Here is a 15,062-nt window from a genome sequence, read left to right on the forward strand (position 1 = left end):
AATTTCATTGGAAAACACCTAGTAATTATTCCACATCAACAGGCCATCTGAAAAGCGGTAAGGGTGGTTTATGCAGAGTATTAGGAGACAAAATAGTGGATCATTTATTTGTTAATAAGAACACATAGAGAATAAGGAGGGTTCCATAGTGTAAGCATGTACAACAGCAGAGAACAGCTGACACTTGCTTTGGCATATATATAAATACTTGGCATATATAAAAACTTAAAAAGAATCACTTCATGGCATTTCGTAAGAATGTGTCTATCACTTAGGAACCATACACTAACCCTAAATATCTAGAAATTAATGTTAATGAAGAGTGTGGAGAACATTTTTTCTTCTGTGAATGACTAAATATGTGTCCTGATGTGTTTGCACATTACACACTACATGCAGTTTCTACATGGCATCTGTGGGCTGTGCATTATAGGTACACACACATTTATCAAATACATATATTCTGTGTATCAGACATGCAGTAAAAATGGAATCTATGGCTTCAAGTTTACTTGTTACAGAGAAGTACCCACTAAACATTTTGGAGTACTATCAAACAACATGTCTCACAAAATAGTGTTTCCACATCAAAATTAAATCACACACACACACAAAAAATTATGGCCAGTTTGTTAAGCACCTCAGTGGCCTGGATAGCACTAAGAGGACAAGCACCACTGGAAAATCAGCCTGCATTGAGCACCTTGGTTAGTAACAATCAAGTATAATTCCCAGACTGCAGGGAGTTGAACTGCCAGAGTAGAAGAAAAAATTCTATTCAATTGCATTGAAATTGGCTCACTTACTTCCCTGTGGTAGGATGGGGGAGAGAATCAAAAGGGTAAGAGTGAGAAAACACATGGGTTCTGATAAAGATAGTTAATAGGTAGAGTCTCCACATGCAAGCAAAGGAAAACAAGGAATCATTCACCATTTTCCATGGGCAAGCAGGTGTTCAACCATTCCCAGGACAGCAGGGCTCTATCATGTGTCACGGTTACTTTGAAGAAAATTAACTCTACCACAGCCAAACCAGCACAGCATGGGATAAAAAGTATCCAGGCATTCTCAGGGAACAAGTGGTCTTAAATATATTGTAGACCTGAAATAAAGAATGCCAGCAGTACTTTGGTGACATAAAACTGGGAACAGGGAAAATCCAGCTATCTTTTAAGAGCAAGTAGAGCTGCACAAATTAAAATGTAATGAAAGGAGGGCAAGATGTTTACTTCCTTCTCAAAGAATATTAAGAATTGATAAATGTATTTATATAACTGATGTAAATATATTTGCAGAATGAAAGGCAGAGCTGTAATCAATCATGGGACTCTACCAAAATGAGAGAAGTTAGATTTGTTAGGCAGTAAATATTTACACTTTGTTAGTGCTCAACCAACCAGCCCAGCTGGCTTGGTGTGAATGCTGGAGATAACTCAGAAGGGTAAACAGTTAAACCAGAGAGTTTAGGATCAGCAACAACAACTCTCTCATACTGAAGAGTTTTGCACAGGCATGTCAAATATGGGGAATCACCTAACCACAGCCTGGTTATTTATAATATCAGTATCTCATCTATGACCCCAAACCAGTAATTTCTTTTCCCTTTGACTCATTCGAGAGCATACATCCAGTATTAATCTGGAGGATGTCAGCTTCAATTTTTCCACCATTTTGTGTATGTTCTTCAAGCTGTACCACTTCCATTGTCTCTTACTGACCTACCACAAAAACCTCTTACTATGGCAATTTCTAGCCAAAACTTCTCTATTTAGAGAGCCACAATTCACAAGAAGCCTTGATTTTGTCTGTTTTTGTTGGGAAACATTTTTACAGCCAAATTCCTCATTGCTTGTTTGACCTATCAGTTTCAACACAACTTGTAAGAAAAAATATTCTGCCTCCAAATTAACAAAATATAAAACAGGAGCATAAAAATAATCTCTGAAACAAGGCTTTGCATGGAAATTAACATATCTCTGCCTTCTCCAACCCCATAATGTTAACATGGTAGATACTGTATTGCCACATTCATTAAGGTTCAGAATTTTAGAAACTGCGAGACAGGCTCAACAAAGTTCAGCATAGCTGGGCTGCCACGGAACTACACTTCAGGCTAGGATTGCAAGAGGAAAGCAGCAAGCAGAAGCAGGACATGCAGAAAGCTGTAGTCCTCAAGACAAGCAAACAATTGTCAGGGATTTTGCATAAATAAAAATCATCTGACCTTTACAGTGGTCATAAGAAATTGAAAATCAGTTCACCTCCATACAGTTCTCATTCTGCCCTGACCCCTTACTTTGCAAATATCATTTAAAAACAGCAGGTGAGCATAATATTCCCAAGGAAGCAGAGGAGTCAGCTTTCATCATGGAGGCCCTTTATCTTTTCTTCAGATGGCCAAATGTTCATGCCATAAGAATGCTTAAAGTACAAATTTAGGAAGTCTTAGTGATGGCCAGAGTTGTTGCTGAATAGCTTCATCAGCAGGAGAATCTGGCTAAAAGGAACACCACCATATATCAGAGACTTGGAAACTTCATCAATATTAATGGAACCCAGGGACTTCGTCAATATCAATGGATCTCAGGCACGTGTAGACTGGAAACTTGGGAGAGCTCTGGGTGTTGTGTACTGCCACACACTCAGGTGTGCGAAGTAAAGGTCATATAATGGCAATTCTGATAAAAGACTATTCTCTCTTTTTTTGATCAAGCAAGACAATATTTGGAGGAAGCAGGGAGGAAGAGAGGAGGCAGTGGACAAGAATATATACCTCATCATTACTTCCAATATAGTCAAAGAAATCTCTTCAGCCAAGATTAAGATCTCTCATGCCCCAAGCGTCAATGAGAGCTTTTCAAATAATTAACACCTTCTCATGAATCACTCTGACATCTTTCATCATCTGCAAGGGATTTCACAGAACAATTAAATGAATCAGAGGTCACCAATAGCGAGTTAACTTAAAAACTCTTCTCAAGAAACAGAGGCACTATCACAAGGATCATCTTCGGCATCAAATATGACTTCACTTCAACACAAATGTTCGTAAACTACGACCGTTCTACCCTGAAATTCTGCCTTCAATGGCAATCTTCTAATTTTCACAGAAAGACCCTTTGCAACCAGTCAACACTTGCTCTTGAAACAGGTACAATGTGGAACAAGCAAACTTGCACAGTCATCATCACTAATAAATTCTCAAAGCCGTCATTTCAACCAGATATGCAGTTAATCCCACATATTGAGTGTCCTGGTTTTTTGTTGCCTACAGTGAACAAGAAAGCTATCTCTCAGCAGCAGAAGCCCTGATAACGCAGAGTTCCCCTTCACAAACAACAGGAGTTGCAGTGTCACTACTGCTGCCGCCTCAGGAGAAAGCAGAAGGTTGTGTATTGCTTTCACAGTGCTCGTTTACAAGGAGCAGGCTGGGCTGGCAGTGATGTGGTGTGGTGCTTTCAGGAGATTGTCCCTGCAGCTGGTGGCTGACCTTGGAAGCAGTCATTTGCCCCCACAGGAACAAACATCCGAAATATCATCACAATGACATTCTAGAATGTACCAGAATGACAATGCAGATGCCATACAAACTGCAACACTACGAGGCATGACAATGGCACATACCAGAAATGCATTATGATGTGCTCTTGCTAATTTGGCAGGGACCACTAGGAACGCAAATCCATGCCAGAACTGGACAAAATCTGTCTGTATCACTAAATAAACTGACATCTCAGACTGAGGAGCCATGCCAAGATAAAAACTACGTTCTTTTCGGCTCATGTGACTATTTGCTTTCATAAAATAACATATTTGCTCTTTCACTGACCCCTGTGAATGCTTATTTGCAGGGATGTAACTGAAATATGACACCCATTTTTCCTGAGGCAGAAAAGGGAACCAGATTGAGTTTCCTCCCTCTGAGGTGTGCTGCCTTTATGGCACGTGGCTGGAGCAAAAACTAGTGGTAGAACTAGGCTGAAACAGTGTTGCCTTTGAGTGGAGAATATCTAACAAAGGAAAAAAGAGGATCCCAGTTATAGATCTAGTTTTCAGGCAAAAGGTATCTTTACTAAAATAGATTTTACTCTTTTTTTTTTTTCTTTCTTTCTTAGAGTTTCTTTTCATACTAAGTTATCTATCTCTGGTCTTCCATAGCTAAATTATTTTGTGGCTTTGCCACACTTGCTTTAGACTATGAGCACCTTAGGCTGAGAACAGGGATCAAGGAGCATGTGGGATTCTGTGCTTTGCTTGCTACAAAGCACAGCACTCAGAGAAAGACCAGTACCAATAACAGCAGTGTCCTCTTCTTCTCATCAATAAAATTGTTAAGTGATTTCTCTGTCTGGCAACATTTTCCCCATTCCTCCACCCCTCTATTTACTAAAGAATTTGAAGAAAGTGCAATGTTATACAGTAGGAAGTAGGAGCACCTTATGGAGAGACACTGTAGGTCTCACCAGCAACAGGAAACAATGCCAAATTCCTGCCCAGGAATCTATATTCTGCAACAGTCATTTCAACCTCTTTCTCATCTTTTCACATCTATTACATTTTAGTCCACAGTGAATTGCACAAATGCTGAATTCCAACCCAAGTAGGCTGTATTTTACTGTTGGGTAGTAAAATTTCTATTAACCCAACTATTTCAGGTGTGGTTCCTTAGCAAAACCATCTAGAGCTGTTGAAAGGAAAAGGGCATCCTCCTTTCTTCAACGCAGAAAGAGGCTATGAGGTCCCTTCTCCTCTCCTGTGGCCATACGGGCACTTCCTGCATGGTTCTGTGACTGTTAGTGTATTAACACAAGAGAAAATAGCACTTTTTTCTTTTTTACTTGTTTATGCCCTGTTAACCATTCAGAACATTTCAGGGAGCTCTCCAGTGTATAACAGGTTTGGCAACATAAGCAGCAAGAATATATCGCTAGGACCAGGGAGGAAGATAAGGAACAGAAATTCTGTGGCAATTACACATTAACTTTTCTCACTGCATCTCATGTCCTTTGGCTGAAAAGTTTCCTATTTTAGAATGGTGAAATTATGTCTGGAGAAAAGGAATGTTCCATAGTAAAGCTGCTCAGCATACATAGGTCTGCTTTTCTCTTCTTTTCAGAGACACCTAGTACAGTCTAGAATGACAGCAAATTATCTTCTTGGGTTCTTTTAACTATCCTCAACTGAGTCCTTAGTTTCATCTTACAACTATTTCTTTCTGCTCATTTGCTCTTTCCACACTATGGAAATTTCCACAGTATTCCACGTGATTCTTTCACCATATTCTTGCAGTAGGATCTTAACTGCCCTCCTTCTTCACATTTAGTCACAGCCATCTCCTCCTCTGTCTAATCCACATTAGGGGCTCTAAATTAGCAAAAGAGGAGAGGTCACTGTAGTGTCCCATTTAGTAGCATTTCGGTCACCAGTTTGGATTCCCACAGAGAAGTGCATACTGCTAATTTACATCCCACATAGAATAACATCTCAGCAGAAGTACTGCAGTGTGCAGAGATTCTACACAAGTGAAGAAAGTCTTCTGGCAAAAAGTAAATAATTTAGACCCAGCTGGGCTCTATCATTAAACTAAATCAACTGCAGAAAGTTTTGCCAGTGCTAATGACATCTCACAAATTTTAAGTGCTTGCCCTAAGGAGAACTCAGAATAAAAAAAATGAGGAAGCTTCTAGCCTTCGCTTTTTTTTTTTCCCAGACAAAAAGCAAAACACATACCTGATGTATGTGAATTTAAAAGTCTGTAAGAGGATATAAAGACCCTCATATCACCTTGGTAAATGCTTGTTATTTTTCTGTTCCTCTCCTGGCAGGAAAAGGAGGTGCTGCTTTGTTAAATTTAAATACTTAGGAACTTTATGTGTGCAGACAGCCCTGAAAAACACTTCACGTCTTGAATGTGACTCCTCACTTTCAGAAAAGAGAAATCCTTTAGTTCTCCACAACATAACAAGTGTCTCTGACTCAATCTCTGTACGTTTATGCTTTTCAGGCATCCGTCAGACAGCTGAGGAATTAAGAGTATCAGTAGAAGCTCTTTGTGAGGTATCAGTCCTTCTGTCACCACATCTCGGCCCTGATCTGTGGAGAAAAGCCACTGCAGGTAGAAGACAAACATGCCAAAAAAAACCCCACCCCACAGTGACTACACATATAACTTCCAACCATTGTCCTGTAAGAACTGGAATAAGCTGGAAGGAAACAGAGATTGCCAGTTCCCAAGAAACGTATGACCATTAAGCTCTGGCAGGTCAAACACAAATAATTTTCCCCAAGTTACACACATATTTTGAATATCCAAGCATAGGCATTTCGCTTTCCTTGGGGTTTCGCCTTCTCCTGCCTAGAACATTATACTGACCAGAAACATCAACCAGAGCTCATCATTGCCCCATGATCTCTAGACAAAACGCAAAACGCAGTGATGCAATTTGCTTAGTCACAAAAGTGACTGTGCAAAACCTAGGGGACAAAAGGAGAGGCAGACAAGACTGGAAAAGGTGATTCAGTAACACTTTGTCCCCAGTACTTGCTCAGGTTCTCAGAAATTGCTTCAGGACGAGGTTATGAGGAAGAATAGGCTTGGCGATTACAGTCAGATTAATTGTGCCATGGTGTGCACGTCACAAGCTCTTGGGAATAAAGCAAGCTTCTCTGCATACCAAGCTGATAACTGAGCTCACTGTAGGTACTAAGTTAATTAGTAGCAGTTGGGGCAGAAGGTTGAGTAGATAGTGAGATGAAACAGGGGAAAGGTGAAATGCTTCCTAGAGGCTGACAACGAGATACAGGAAGAAACAAAGAATTAAAAAAAAAAAAAAGGAAATTCACAGTCCTAAGTAAAGAAATATACTGTTAAATGAAGGTTCCCACAGTATGACTGAACAACAGAGAACAGAAAGCTTTCTGTAAGAAAGAAAATCTGTACTGCACATGAAAGGGAGACAGTTTAGCACGGCAGGATAAATGTGCTTGTTTACTCTCCCAGGCTTCAACACCTTGTTTAACAAACCCCACAGAGTGATATCTCTCAGGCCTTACCCAAGCCTCACTGCATTTTCTGTGCCTTTTAATCACCAAAATTTCTTGATGCAGCTTGTGATCAATTTTTCTTAGTTATGGATCCCAGTGTCAGTCTGAACCAGACCGTGGAGAGAACCAAAACAGCAGAGAGACAAAAATTTTAGAACTCCTTCAGAAATGCTAAAAGGCCTCATGAAGAAGCACTTTTCTGCCAGAAAACATATTTAAAAGGTTAGTTCATAGAAATTCATCCTGCTTTGTATCCTTAGACTCACAAAGCAGTATGTGTCACATTCAAAAACACGTTCAACTAATGAACATACAGCTGTATCATAAGGTATTGTTGTTTTATGTGGGTTTGTAAATAAAAATAATTCCTAAAGATTCAGCAGTCATCCATGAACTGCATGGGTAAAATCTACAGGAGTTATTGAACCCTGAAATCCAACAGAAATAAACAGATGCAATCAATACAAGCAACAACCAATTCAACACAGACCTACCATTTCTAGCCTTTTTCATCCCGATATTTCATAACTATGCCCAAGACTATTTTTAAAAATGGTGCACCAATCAAAACTGCTATACAGATTTTCAGCAAAACCAACATCTTTCTATCTATCCACAAATCAAATACAGGATTTCCGGTCCCAGAAGTAGTTGTCCAGCAAACAATGAAGAATTTTTTCACCTTTTTAACTTTCTACTAACTTAGCAAAAAGATCTAGCCCCAAAGCAGTTGGGGAGATTCTGCACAGGAGAATGTGCAAATATGCAAAAAGCCACAGCTCCGTCCACACAGCTGAAGTACCTTCTGTAAGAACTTACAAAGGGGATTCAACAGTGGTCAAATTGTTGAGGCCTTTGGACAGAAGTCAGTGTACATACCGGAGCTGGGAGTTGTCTAAAGTCATCAGGCTGAGCTAGTAAGCCATGATATATCTAACAGGCTTTGCTGGGTAAAAAAATGGGTCTTAGATTCTTTCTGCACCTTTCTGTGAGGCTTACTCCATCAAAGAAGGAAGAATTTCCTTCTGCTACAATGGTTTGGGCCAAGTCAATCAAATGACAGCCCTGGAAATTATTCCCACTCTTCCTCCCTTCTCCTCCACCACTCTGGCTCTGCGTTCCTATTGCTTCCCTTTAATGGAGAACTAATGGTTAGATGATACTCTAGGGACTAGATTAAGCCCACTAAATTCACTTTGGAAAAATGTAAATACTTTCCCACTGAGACAGCGGGGCTGGTTCAGCAAGAGATCACCTGAGCACTGAGTCACTGCAAGGAAGACAGGAGGAAATGGAGAACAGGCAGGAGGATAATTTTAATTACCTCCTCAAATCAGTAGGATGTAAATCTTATCTCTGAGGAACAGTTCTAACAACCACCAGCTACACTGGTTAGAAAGCAGTTGCTCTTTGTACTGACATGTGCAGATTCCACCATGGGTCACTCATGATGCCTGTGTAAAGAGGCTGTCAAAACAGTTTTCTCAAATCTTCCTTAGAAGTTAAGGGGTTCTCAACACCAGGCAACCCCAAAATGCAAATAATATTTTCCATCTAAATAATAGCCTTGCAACATTAGATGCTGCACACCAGAATCCTGACCTTCTCCCCTTTATGTGGGTGTTTAGTCTGCCATATTCAAAAGAATTATCTTGAAAGCAAAGAATGGATAACAATCAAAGCTTAAAGTCCTTTATCTGTCAGCAGCCAGAAGGGCAATTATAAGGAAAAAATATTCAAAACACAGAAACATTGACAAGTCTAGGCTAGAAGGACAGATGATCTTGTCCAACCTCTTACTGAAAGCCGGGCCCTGAACTCAGCTGTGTCTTGAATATATCCAGCCAAGAGGATTCCTCCATTTTTCTGGGGAAGTAATAGCATTTTGCTGTTTTCACATTAAAGATTGTTTTTCTAATATCTATAGGCACTTACCCTTTTTCCTGTTGCCTCTTATCCTGTCACCACATACCCTCATTAAGACTCCTTCTCTGTAACTAGCTACTACTATTGGAAAACTGTGAGCAGACACTCTCCACCTGCCCAAGCCCTCTCACTTCTCATCTGTACAAATTCAGCCTGCTAAGCTCTCAATGTTCAACCCTTAAGGCATTCACCAGACCATATCCAATTTTTCAGACCACATCGAAACTGGAGGGACCAAAACTGTACACAATGTTTCATGTGTGTCCTAATAAGGGCTGCTCAGAATAATCCCACCCCTTGATTGCCTGTCAGTGTTTAAGAGGCATTTGGACAATGCCCTTAAGAATGCTTTAGCTTCTGGTCAGCCAGAAGCGGGTGGGGAGTTGGGGAAGGTGTAGATCCCTTTCAAGTGAAATTATTCTATTCTATTCTATTCTATTCTATTCTATTCCAGTTTTCAGACGCACACTAAAGATTCAGATAACAGAAGTAATTCAGTACCGAATTCAGTTCTGTTGCTTATCATTACCTCCCATTCCCAGATACATCAGGGAGTAAAAATGTTTTTAACTCAGCCCTCTGTGAAACAGTAACCTTTTGCCCCCCCTTTCCCCCCCTTCTGTTTGTGAAATCAAAGAGGACATAAAACAATATTTGTCAAACAGAAGTCGACCAGGACAAATGTATGAATTTACATTTTACAGAAGTCATAAATAGATTTATATGTGGGCCACGTGATGTGGGCTGGGCAGGCAGTTGTTCCTGCTTTGTGAGGCAGAGATCAAGATTCCTTTGCTACGTGGGGAAAAACCCAGAATTTTCAGGGCAGTTTCTCTCATTGAGGTGAAGCAGACCAAAGAGATACGACACAGGTAAGCACTCCCCCGCTGCTCACTCCGCCCTCTTTCCTAATGAGTTTCCTGCTTTTGTGGGACAGACCGAGAAGAGCTGCAATAGAGTAGAAGGTGTGTGATCGTCTAGAAACTGCTTTGGATTCAGAACTTGGAAAACAGAGATTCTTCTTTCCCACCCAAAACTTGTACAATGGGATCTTCCTATCAGTTGCTGTATTCCCATATTCACTAGTTTCTTTTATTTTCAAAAGAAATCTTCATAGTTTCCCTACCAAAAAACTCAAAAGGAGGAAGGGAGAGTTTTAATTGGTGTTCTATCCTCGGGTCAGAACGGGAAGCAGAGCACATTTTTCCTTGTGATGAAGAGAGAAGTTAAACCATGACTGCTCGTACCTACCAAAACCTCCTTCTGGTAAGTAGATGCTAAAACAAATGTGTTTATTTTGCTTATATGCATTTAACGATTTTTGCTGTAATTAGGGGAAAGCACACAATGTGACATGGAGCTATATAAAACTGTTTATTTCTTTGGAGAAGCATATTCATAAAAAATATGCCCGTTGTGTCATGCTTCTTTGCTTCAAACAGGTCTTCACCAAAACAGTGGGATAGATGTAAGTTAGTATAACATGTGCAAGACAGCTCCTTAATTATGGTATTCTTGAATACCACAGATCCCTGGTATTCATTCCGTATTGACTGCACACAGTGACAACTGCTGTCTCTTTCTCTCACAGAAATGGGGTTTGGAATGGGGCACAGGAAAGACTGAGAACAGAGAAAAAAAAAAAAGCACATCAACCGAGAAGGAACTGAGAATACAGGCAAATACTGAAATGGACACCTACATTTTACAAAAGCACATACACCCTGGCTACATCCAGAACCTAAAGTTACATTACTGCTCTAGTGCTGCACTAGTAAGATGCTCAATTTATCAGGGCAGGCAGGCATATTAAATAATGCTGCTTTTCTTCCGGGGTTTGAACGAGTATTTGAATGTTGATTATGCAAGGTACAAACGTCCCAGAATTAACCCTTATAGTTATTCCATGTCTTGCTTTTGCAGTAACCTCAATCTGCATTCCTGTTAAGCCAGGCCTTTTTAGATATGTCTGGTAATAAGTACTGATGGTCCATTTATACATTTTATGTTTTGCAGCTGTGTCCAAGCATTCCAACTATTCAATATGGACACACAGAGGAAATTCTAATATGTTTACATTGGTGTGCACAGATTTCCCAGGCTTATGATGTACATGCACATACTTGAGTGTCTATGTTTTTACTTTGGTCACAATACTTAGAAATGTGTTTATATGCTCATGTTTCATGTTGAAAAAACTGCTCCATCTTCCACAGATGTCTGTCCCTTTAAATGCCCATCTGTTCTCAAGTGCCTGCCACCACCATCCCTTCTGCCATGTTGTTAGAGACACGCTGGAAGAACATCCGCCAAACCTTGCTGCTTCTGTTCACCGCTGCTCTTCTCATCGGGGTCACCATGCTGGCCATCTCCTCTAACATCAACCCAGTGGGCTATTTCTTCCTCGGGGTAGGGGGAGTGTGCCTGATCGGCTATTTGCTGAGTGTGTTTGTCGAGTGTTACCTGAGGAATCAACACCGGCGTGACGCAAATGAAATACCTCCAAACAGGCAAAGCCAAGCAGGGTAAGCAGCAACCTAGTTGCTCCTCTTTAACTCTCTCACTTCACTCATGGCCATTTTAAACACTCTTTTGCTGCCCTTCCCCTGAGGCACAAAATGCAGGCTCCATTCCCAAAGACAAAAGTTCTTTTCAGATTGTTTTCCCTCATTACTGATGTGGAGGTTGCAAATGTCAATGCCATGCATGTCCTGTAACTTTTATAATATGTATTTTCTTCCCCCTGGGAACTGATCCACTAAAACTTGCCAATGTTAAACTGATCCAGACCCCATTTTATTTTTCCTTTGAGTAATCGAGGCTTGCCAAACAATGAGTCAGACAAGGAAAAAGAAAAAATGTTGAAGCAATACTAAATCTTATTTGGGTTTAGCTCTATAAACCTTATCTCTAGAGCAACTGTTTCTTGGCAAACTTTAAGAGAAACCTGTAACTGGGTGTGTTTCCACTCTTAAAATTCCTGCTTGACGCTAATAAACCCCTAGTTTTTAGAGACTCTGAATACTCCCACGTTTTCTTGGCTTCACGTTCATTTGCAGGTTTTCAGCGTCAGCTAATTTAACCCCAGTTTTCCTGCTGTCATTGAAGAGGTTAACTCTACTTGTAGCCTTGCTTCCTTGTATAATCCAGATAATCATTATCCACGTGCATAAATGACTTGATGTTCCCAAAGACAATGTTTACTTTTAGAAAGACTATATAAAAAAAGAAGTCTGTATTGGGCCCTGCTAGTTTGTGGGCATACTTAAGAAAAGTAGTATCCTTTTATTTAAAAATACAACCTGGAAATGAAAATTTCTCCAATGTAACATTTTTTTCTTTGGAGATAGCTATTTTAAACATGGAATAAGTAGTCCTTGTTTAAACTAAATGAAACTACTTAATTTTCTCCACTTCTTAAAAATGGATGAGCTAATATAATAAATAAAATAGCTAATATAATAAAAAAATAGGTCCTGTTTTAGGTTCTTTTATTCCATGAGATAACTAGCAGTTAGCAATCCTTAGTGATAAATTTCAATTGTAGGAGGACAACGGGTTACGCCTAGGACACTGAACTGAACAGTGTGGGTAGCTTCACTAACTCTGGGGAGTTTGGGAGAATGGTCAGACAAGCTATTTTCTATCCCAGAAAGAAAGACATTCAGTTGGCTGGAGAGGTGAGCAGATCCAGGGGCAGAATATCCTACACAGCAATACCGCATGAGATACCCTGTCTCAGTCCCATTTGTTGATTGTAGCATGGTCCCTATAGTCCATGATCTGTCCTACAAACATAAATTATGCACTAAAACAACGAGTGTGTCTGGCATTGTTCTCTGGCACAGGGTGAATGCCGCCTATGAAGCGCCCACCTACGAGGAGGTGATGACCATGTCAGCTCCAGCACCAGCAATATGGACAATCACATCCAACCCAGGCTCCGTGCCCTCGCCGCTGAGCGAGCCTCCCCCGTACAACGTCGTCATTGAGTCTTCTGCCCAACAGGGGATGATGGTGGAGGCTCTGCAGGGGCCAGTGCCACCAGACACAGTGCACCCCTCTGACACAGACACGGGCTCCAGGACGCAGCTGCAGCTTGTGCTGCCCCCGAGACTGCAGCGGTTTGTTTCGGACATCCATGAGGACAAAGACCTTGAGGAAAGGTTTGAACCACTGGAGCCACTCACCCCACCACCTCCTTACGAGACTGCCATCAGTGATGAGGTCTTTGCAGATGCTCACCAGCCCTCTGTATTAGGACTGACTTCACCTTCCATGAATACAGAGCCAAACCCTCACTCCAATACAGGATGTTCCTAGAGGGATGGTAAAACGGCTGATAATGTTTTGCCTAAACGTTTGTCTCACCATTCTTTGAACCAGAACTGAACTACAGACACAGCTTCTGATGTTACCAGAATCTTTTTGCACAAAAAAGAAATCAATGCAATACCACACTGCTTTGACTTGGCAGATACATAAAACCACTGTGAGGAAAGTTGTGTTATGTATGGCAACATTCTCAAACTGGAGATACACCTTTATGGAGAGGAGAAGTAAATCCTGAGAAGAAATGAGATTGCCAAAAAAACTCCTGAAGGACTGCAGGAATGCAGCCAGAAGAATCTGCCTGGAAAAGGGGAGGAATAGAAACAACTTTAAGCACATTCTGCCTGTGCATTGCAAACAGCAATATTGCTGAGCGTTGTGTGACTTCAGCCACCCTGAAATCCCCACAGAGAGAACAAGCCTGCACTCCTCACCTTGCTGTTTTGCAGCAACACAAATTTATGGCCTCAGCTTTTTGTTACTGTCCCTCTGCCACACCTGCTCCCCATCCTCACCTGTGCTACATGGGAGTGTGACTAAGGGGAGAGGTCTGACTGCATCTGGAAATTGGTACCACCTGATACCTCTCACTTAGGGTTGAAAAGCTGATAGTATGCATCAAGTGACTTCTGTTGTTCACAAAGTTCTCATCCCACACAGCCAGTGGTGGACAAGTGGAAGATAACTTTTCCCCCTGCAAGAGAGGCCAGCAATGGGATATATACACATGTGAGCATCCTCTGCTTGGACCTCATGGCTCTAGAGCAGGGTTTATGTCTGCTGTATTACAGATGTACTCTAACAGATGGCCTGAGACACTTTACTGTCATCATGCACAGAAAGGCCAAAGCTCCTCCAGTTCTCTGTGGGCTCTGGAAAGGTCCAGTCTATCTACCAGGGCAGCGGAGCACCAGAGGACAACAGTCCTATGACACATTTGGCCTTCATCATGATGGTTCTAGGTTGTAGGCAGGTTCTAGCTCTCACTGATCAGTGCTGCTGTGCCTTTTTAAATGAGTGAGCTAAACTGATCAGCTCTGCAGTGTCAAAGTGGTCTGCAGTATGCAAAAGGATGCATTTGCATCTGTTGAATGTCCACATTAAAAAATTAAAATGGTGGTCCAAATCTCCTGTGGAGGAGAGCAGCAATCATCCCAGCCTTGCTCATGACTGCATATTTAATTCATATGAGGAACCATCAACCCAAGGCCAGAAGCAAATAAATTATTTCTTATTATTTGATTCTTTATATTTCAAAGGAGAAAAAATAAACCTTTTATGTTGTTTATAAATAAATAGGACTGCATTAAAAATTCCTGGTGGCATCATTAATTTTTCCTCTCAAAAGAAACACTCCACAAAGCCATGCTTTTGCTTGCATTCTGCTTATTTGATAATCTTGGCTTAGAAAAGAGAGAGGAGTTCCATTTATGAATCAACAGCTGAATCACTTTATTATCATTATTGACGAAGCAATTATGATACCTCTGTCATGGAAGTATTAGGAGAGACAAACTGCAGATCAAGGCACTGTGATTTCTTTAATGTCAATGACTCCTTGCATTTCCCTTCTGTATCTGCCAGCAGAAAAGAAAAATACCTTACCAAAAGGTGTCACATGCATGTGATACAGGCATAGAAACTTTGAGTCTTAAACTGGGCAACTCAGGACTTGCCTGAGTGCATCAAATTGCCAGGAGTCAGGAAGAAATTCAGGTGGCCAGCACTGACTAAAAACTAGCCAAAACAAAGACCAAAAA

The 15,062-nt window shown here is 40.9% G+C and overlaps 1 protein-coding gene across 1 annotated transcript; it reads left to right on the forward strand.

Moving 5' to 3' along the window:
- The first annotated feature begins 11,247 nt into the window (after window positions 1–11,247).
- TMEM139 (transmembrane protein 139) lies at window positions 11,248–13,293 on the forward strand. Its single transcript, XM_054270180.1, has 2 exons — window positions 11,248–11,495; window positions 12,819–13,293. Exons 1-2 carry the CDS (start codon window positions 11,248–11,250, stop codon window positions 13,291–13,293), a joined length of 723 nt encoding a protein of 240 aa, XP_054126155.1.
- The last annotated feature ends 1,769 nt before the right edge of the window (window positions 13,294–15,062 follow it).

Source organism: Melozone crissalis, unplaced genomic scaffold (genome assembly GCF_028551555.1).
Source record: "Melozone crissalis strain CALT ecotype California unplaced genomic scaffold, PUWL_Pcris_2 ptg000008l_1, whole genome shotgun sequence".
NCBI lineage: Eukaryota > Metazoa > Chordata > Aves > Passeriformes > Passerellidae > Melozone > Melozone crissalis.

Excerpts from the sequence above, each read along its gene's own strand:
- TMEM139 (XM_054270180.1), top strand. The coding sequence starts at position 11,248 with ATGTTGTTAGAGACACGCTGGAAGAACATCCGCCAAACCTTGCTGCTT. Across the intron at positions 11,496-12,818 it reads AACAGGCAAAGCCAAGCAGG|GGTGAATGCCGCCTATGAAG; the intron begins GTAAGCAGCAAC and ends TCTCTGGCACAG.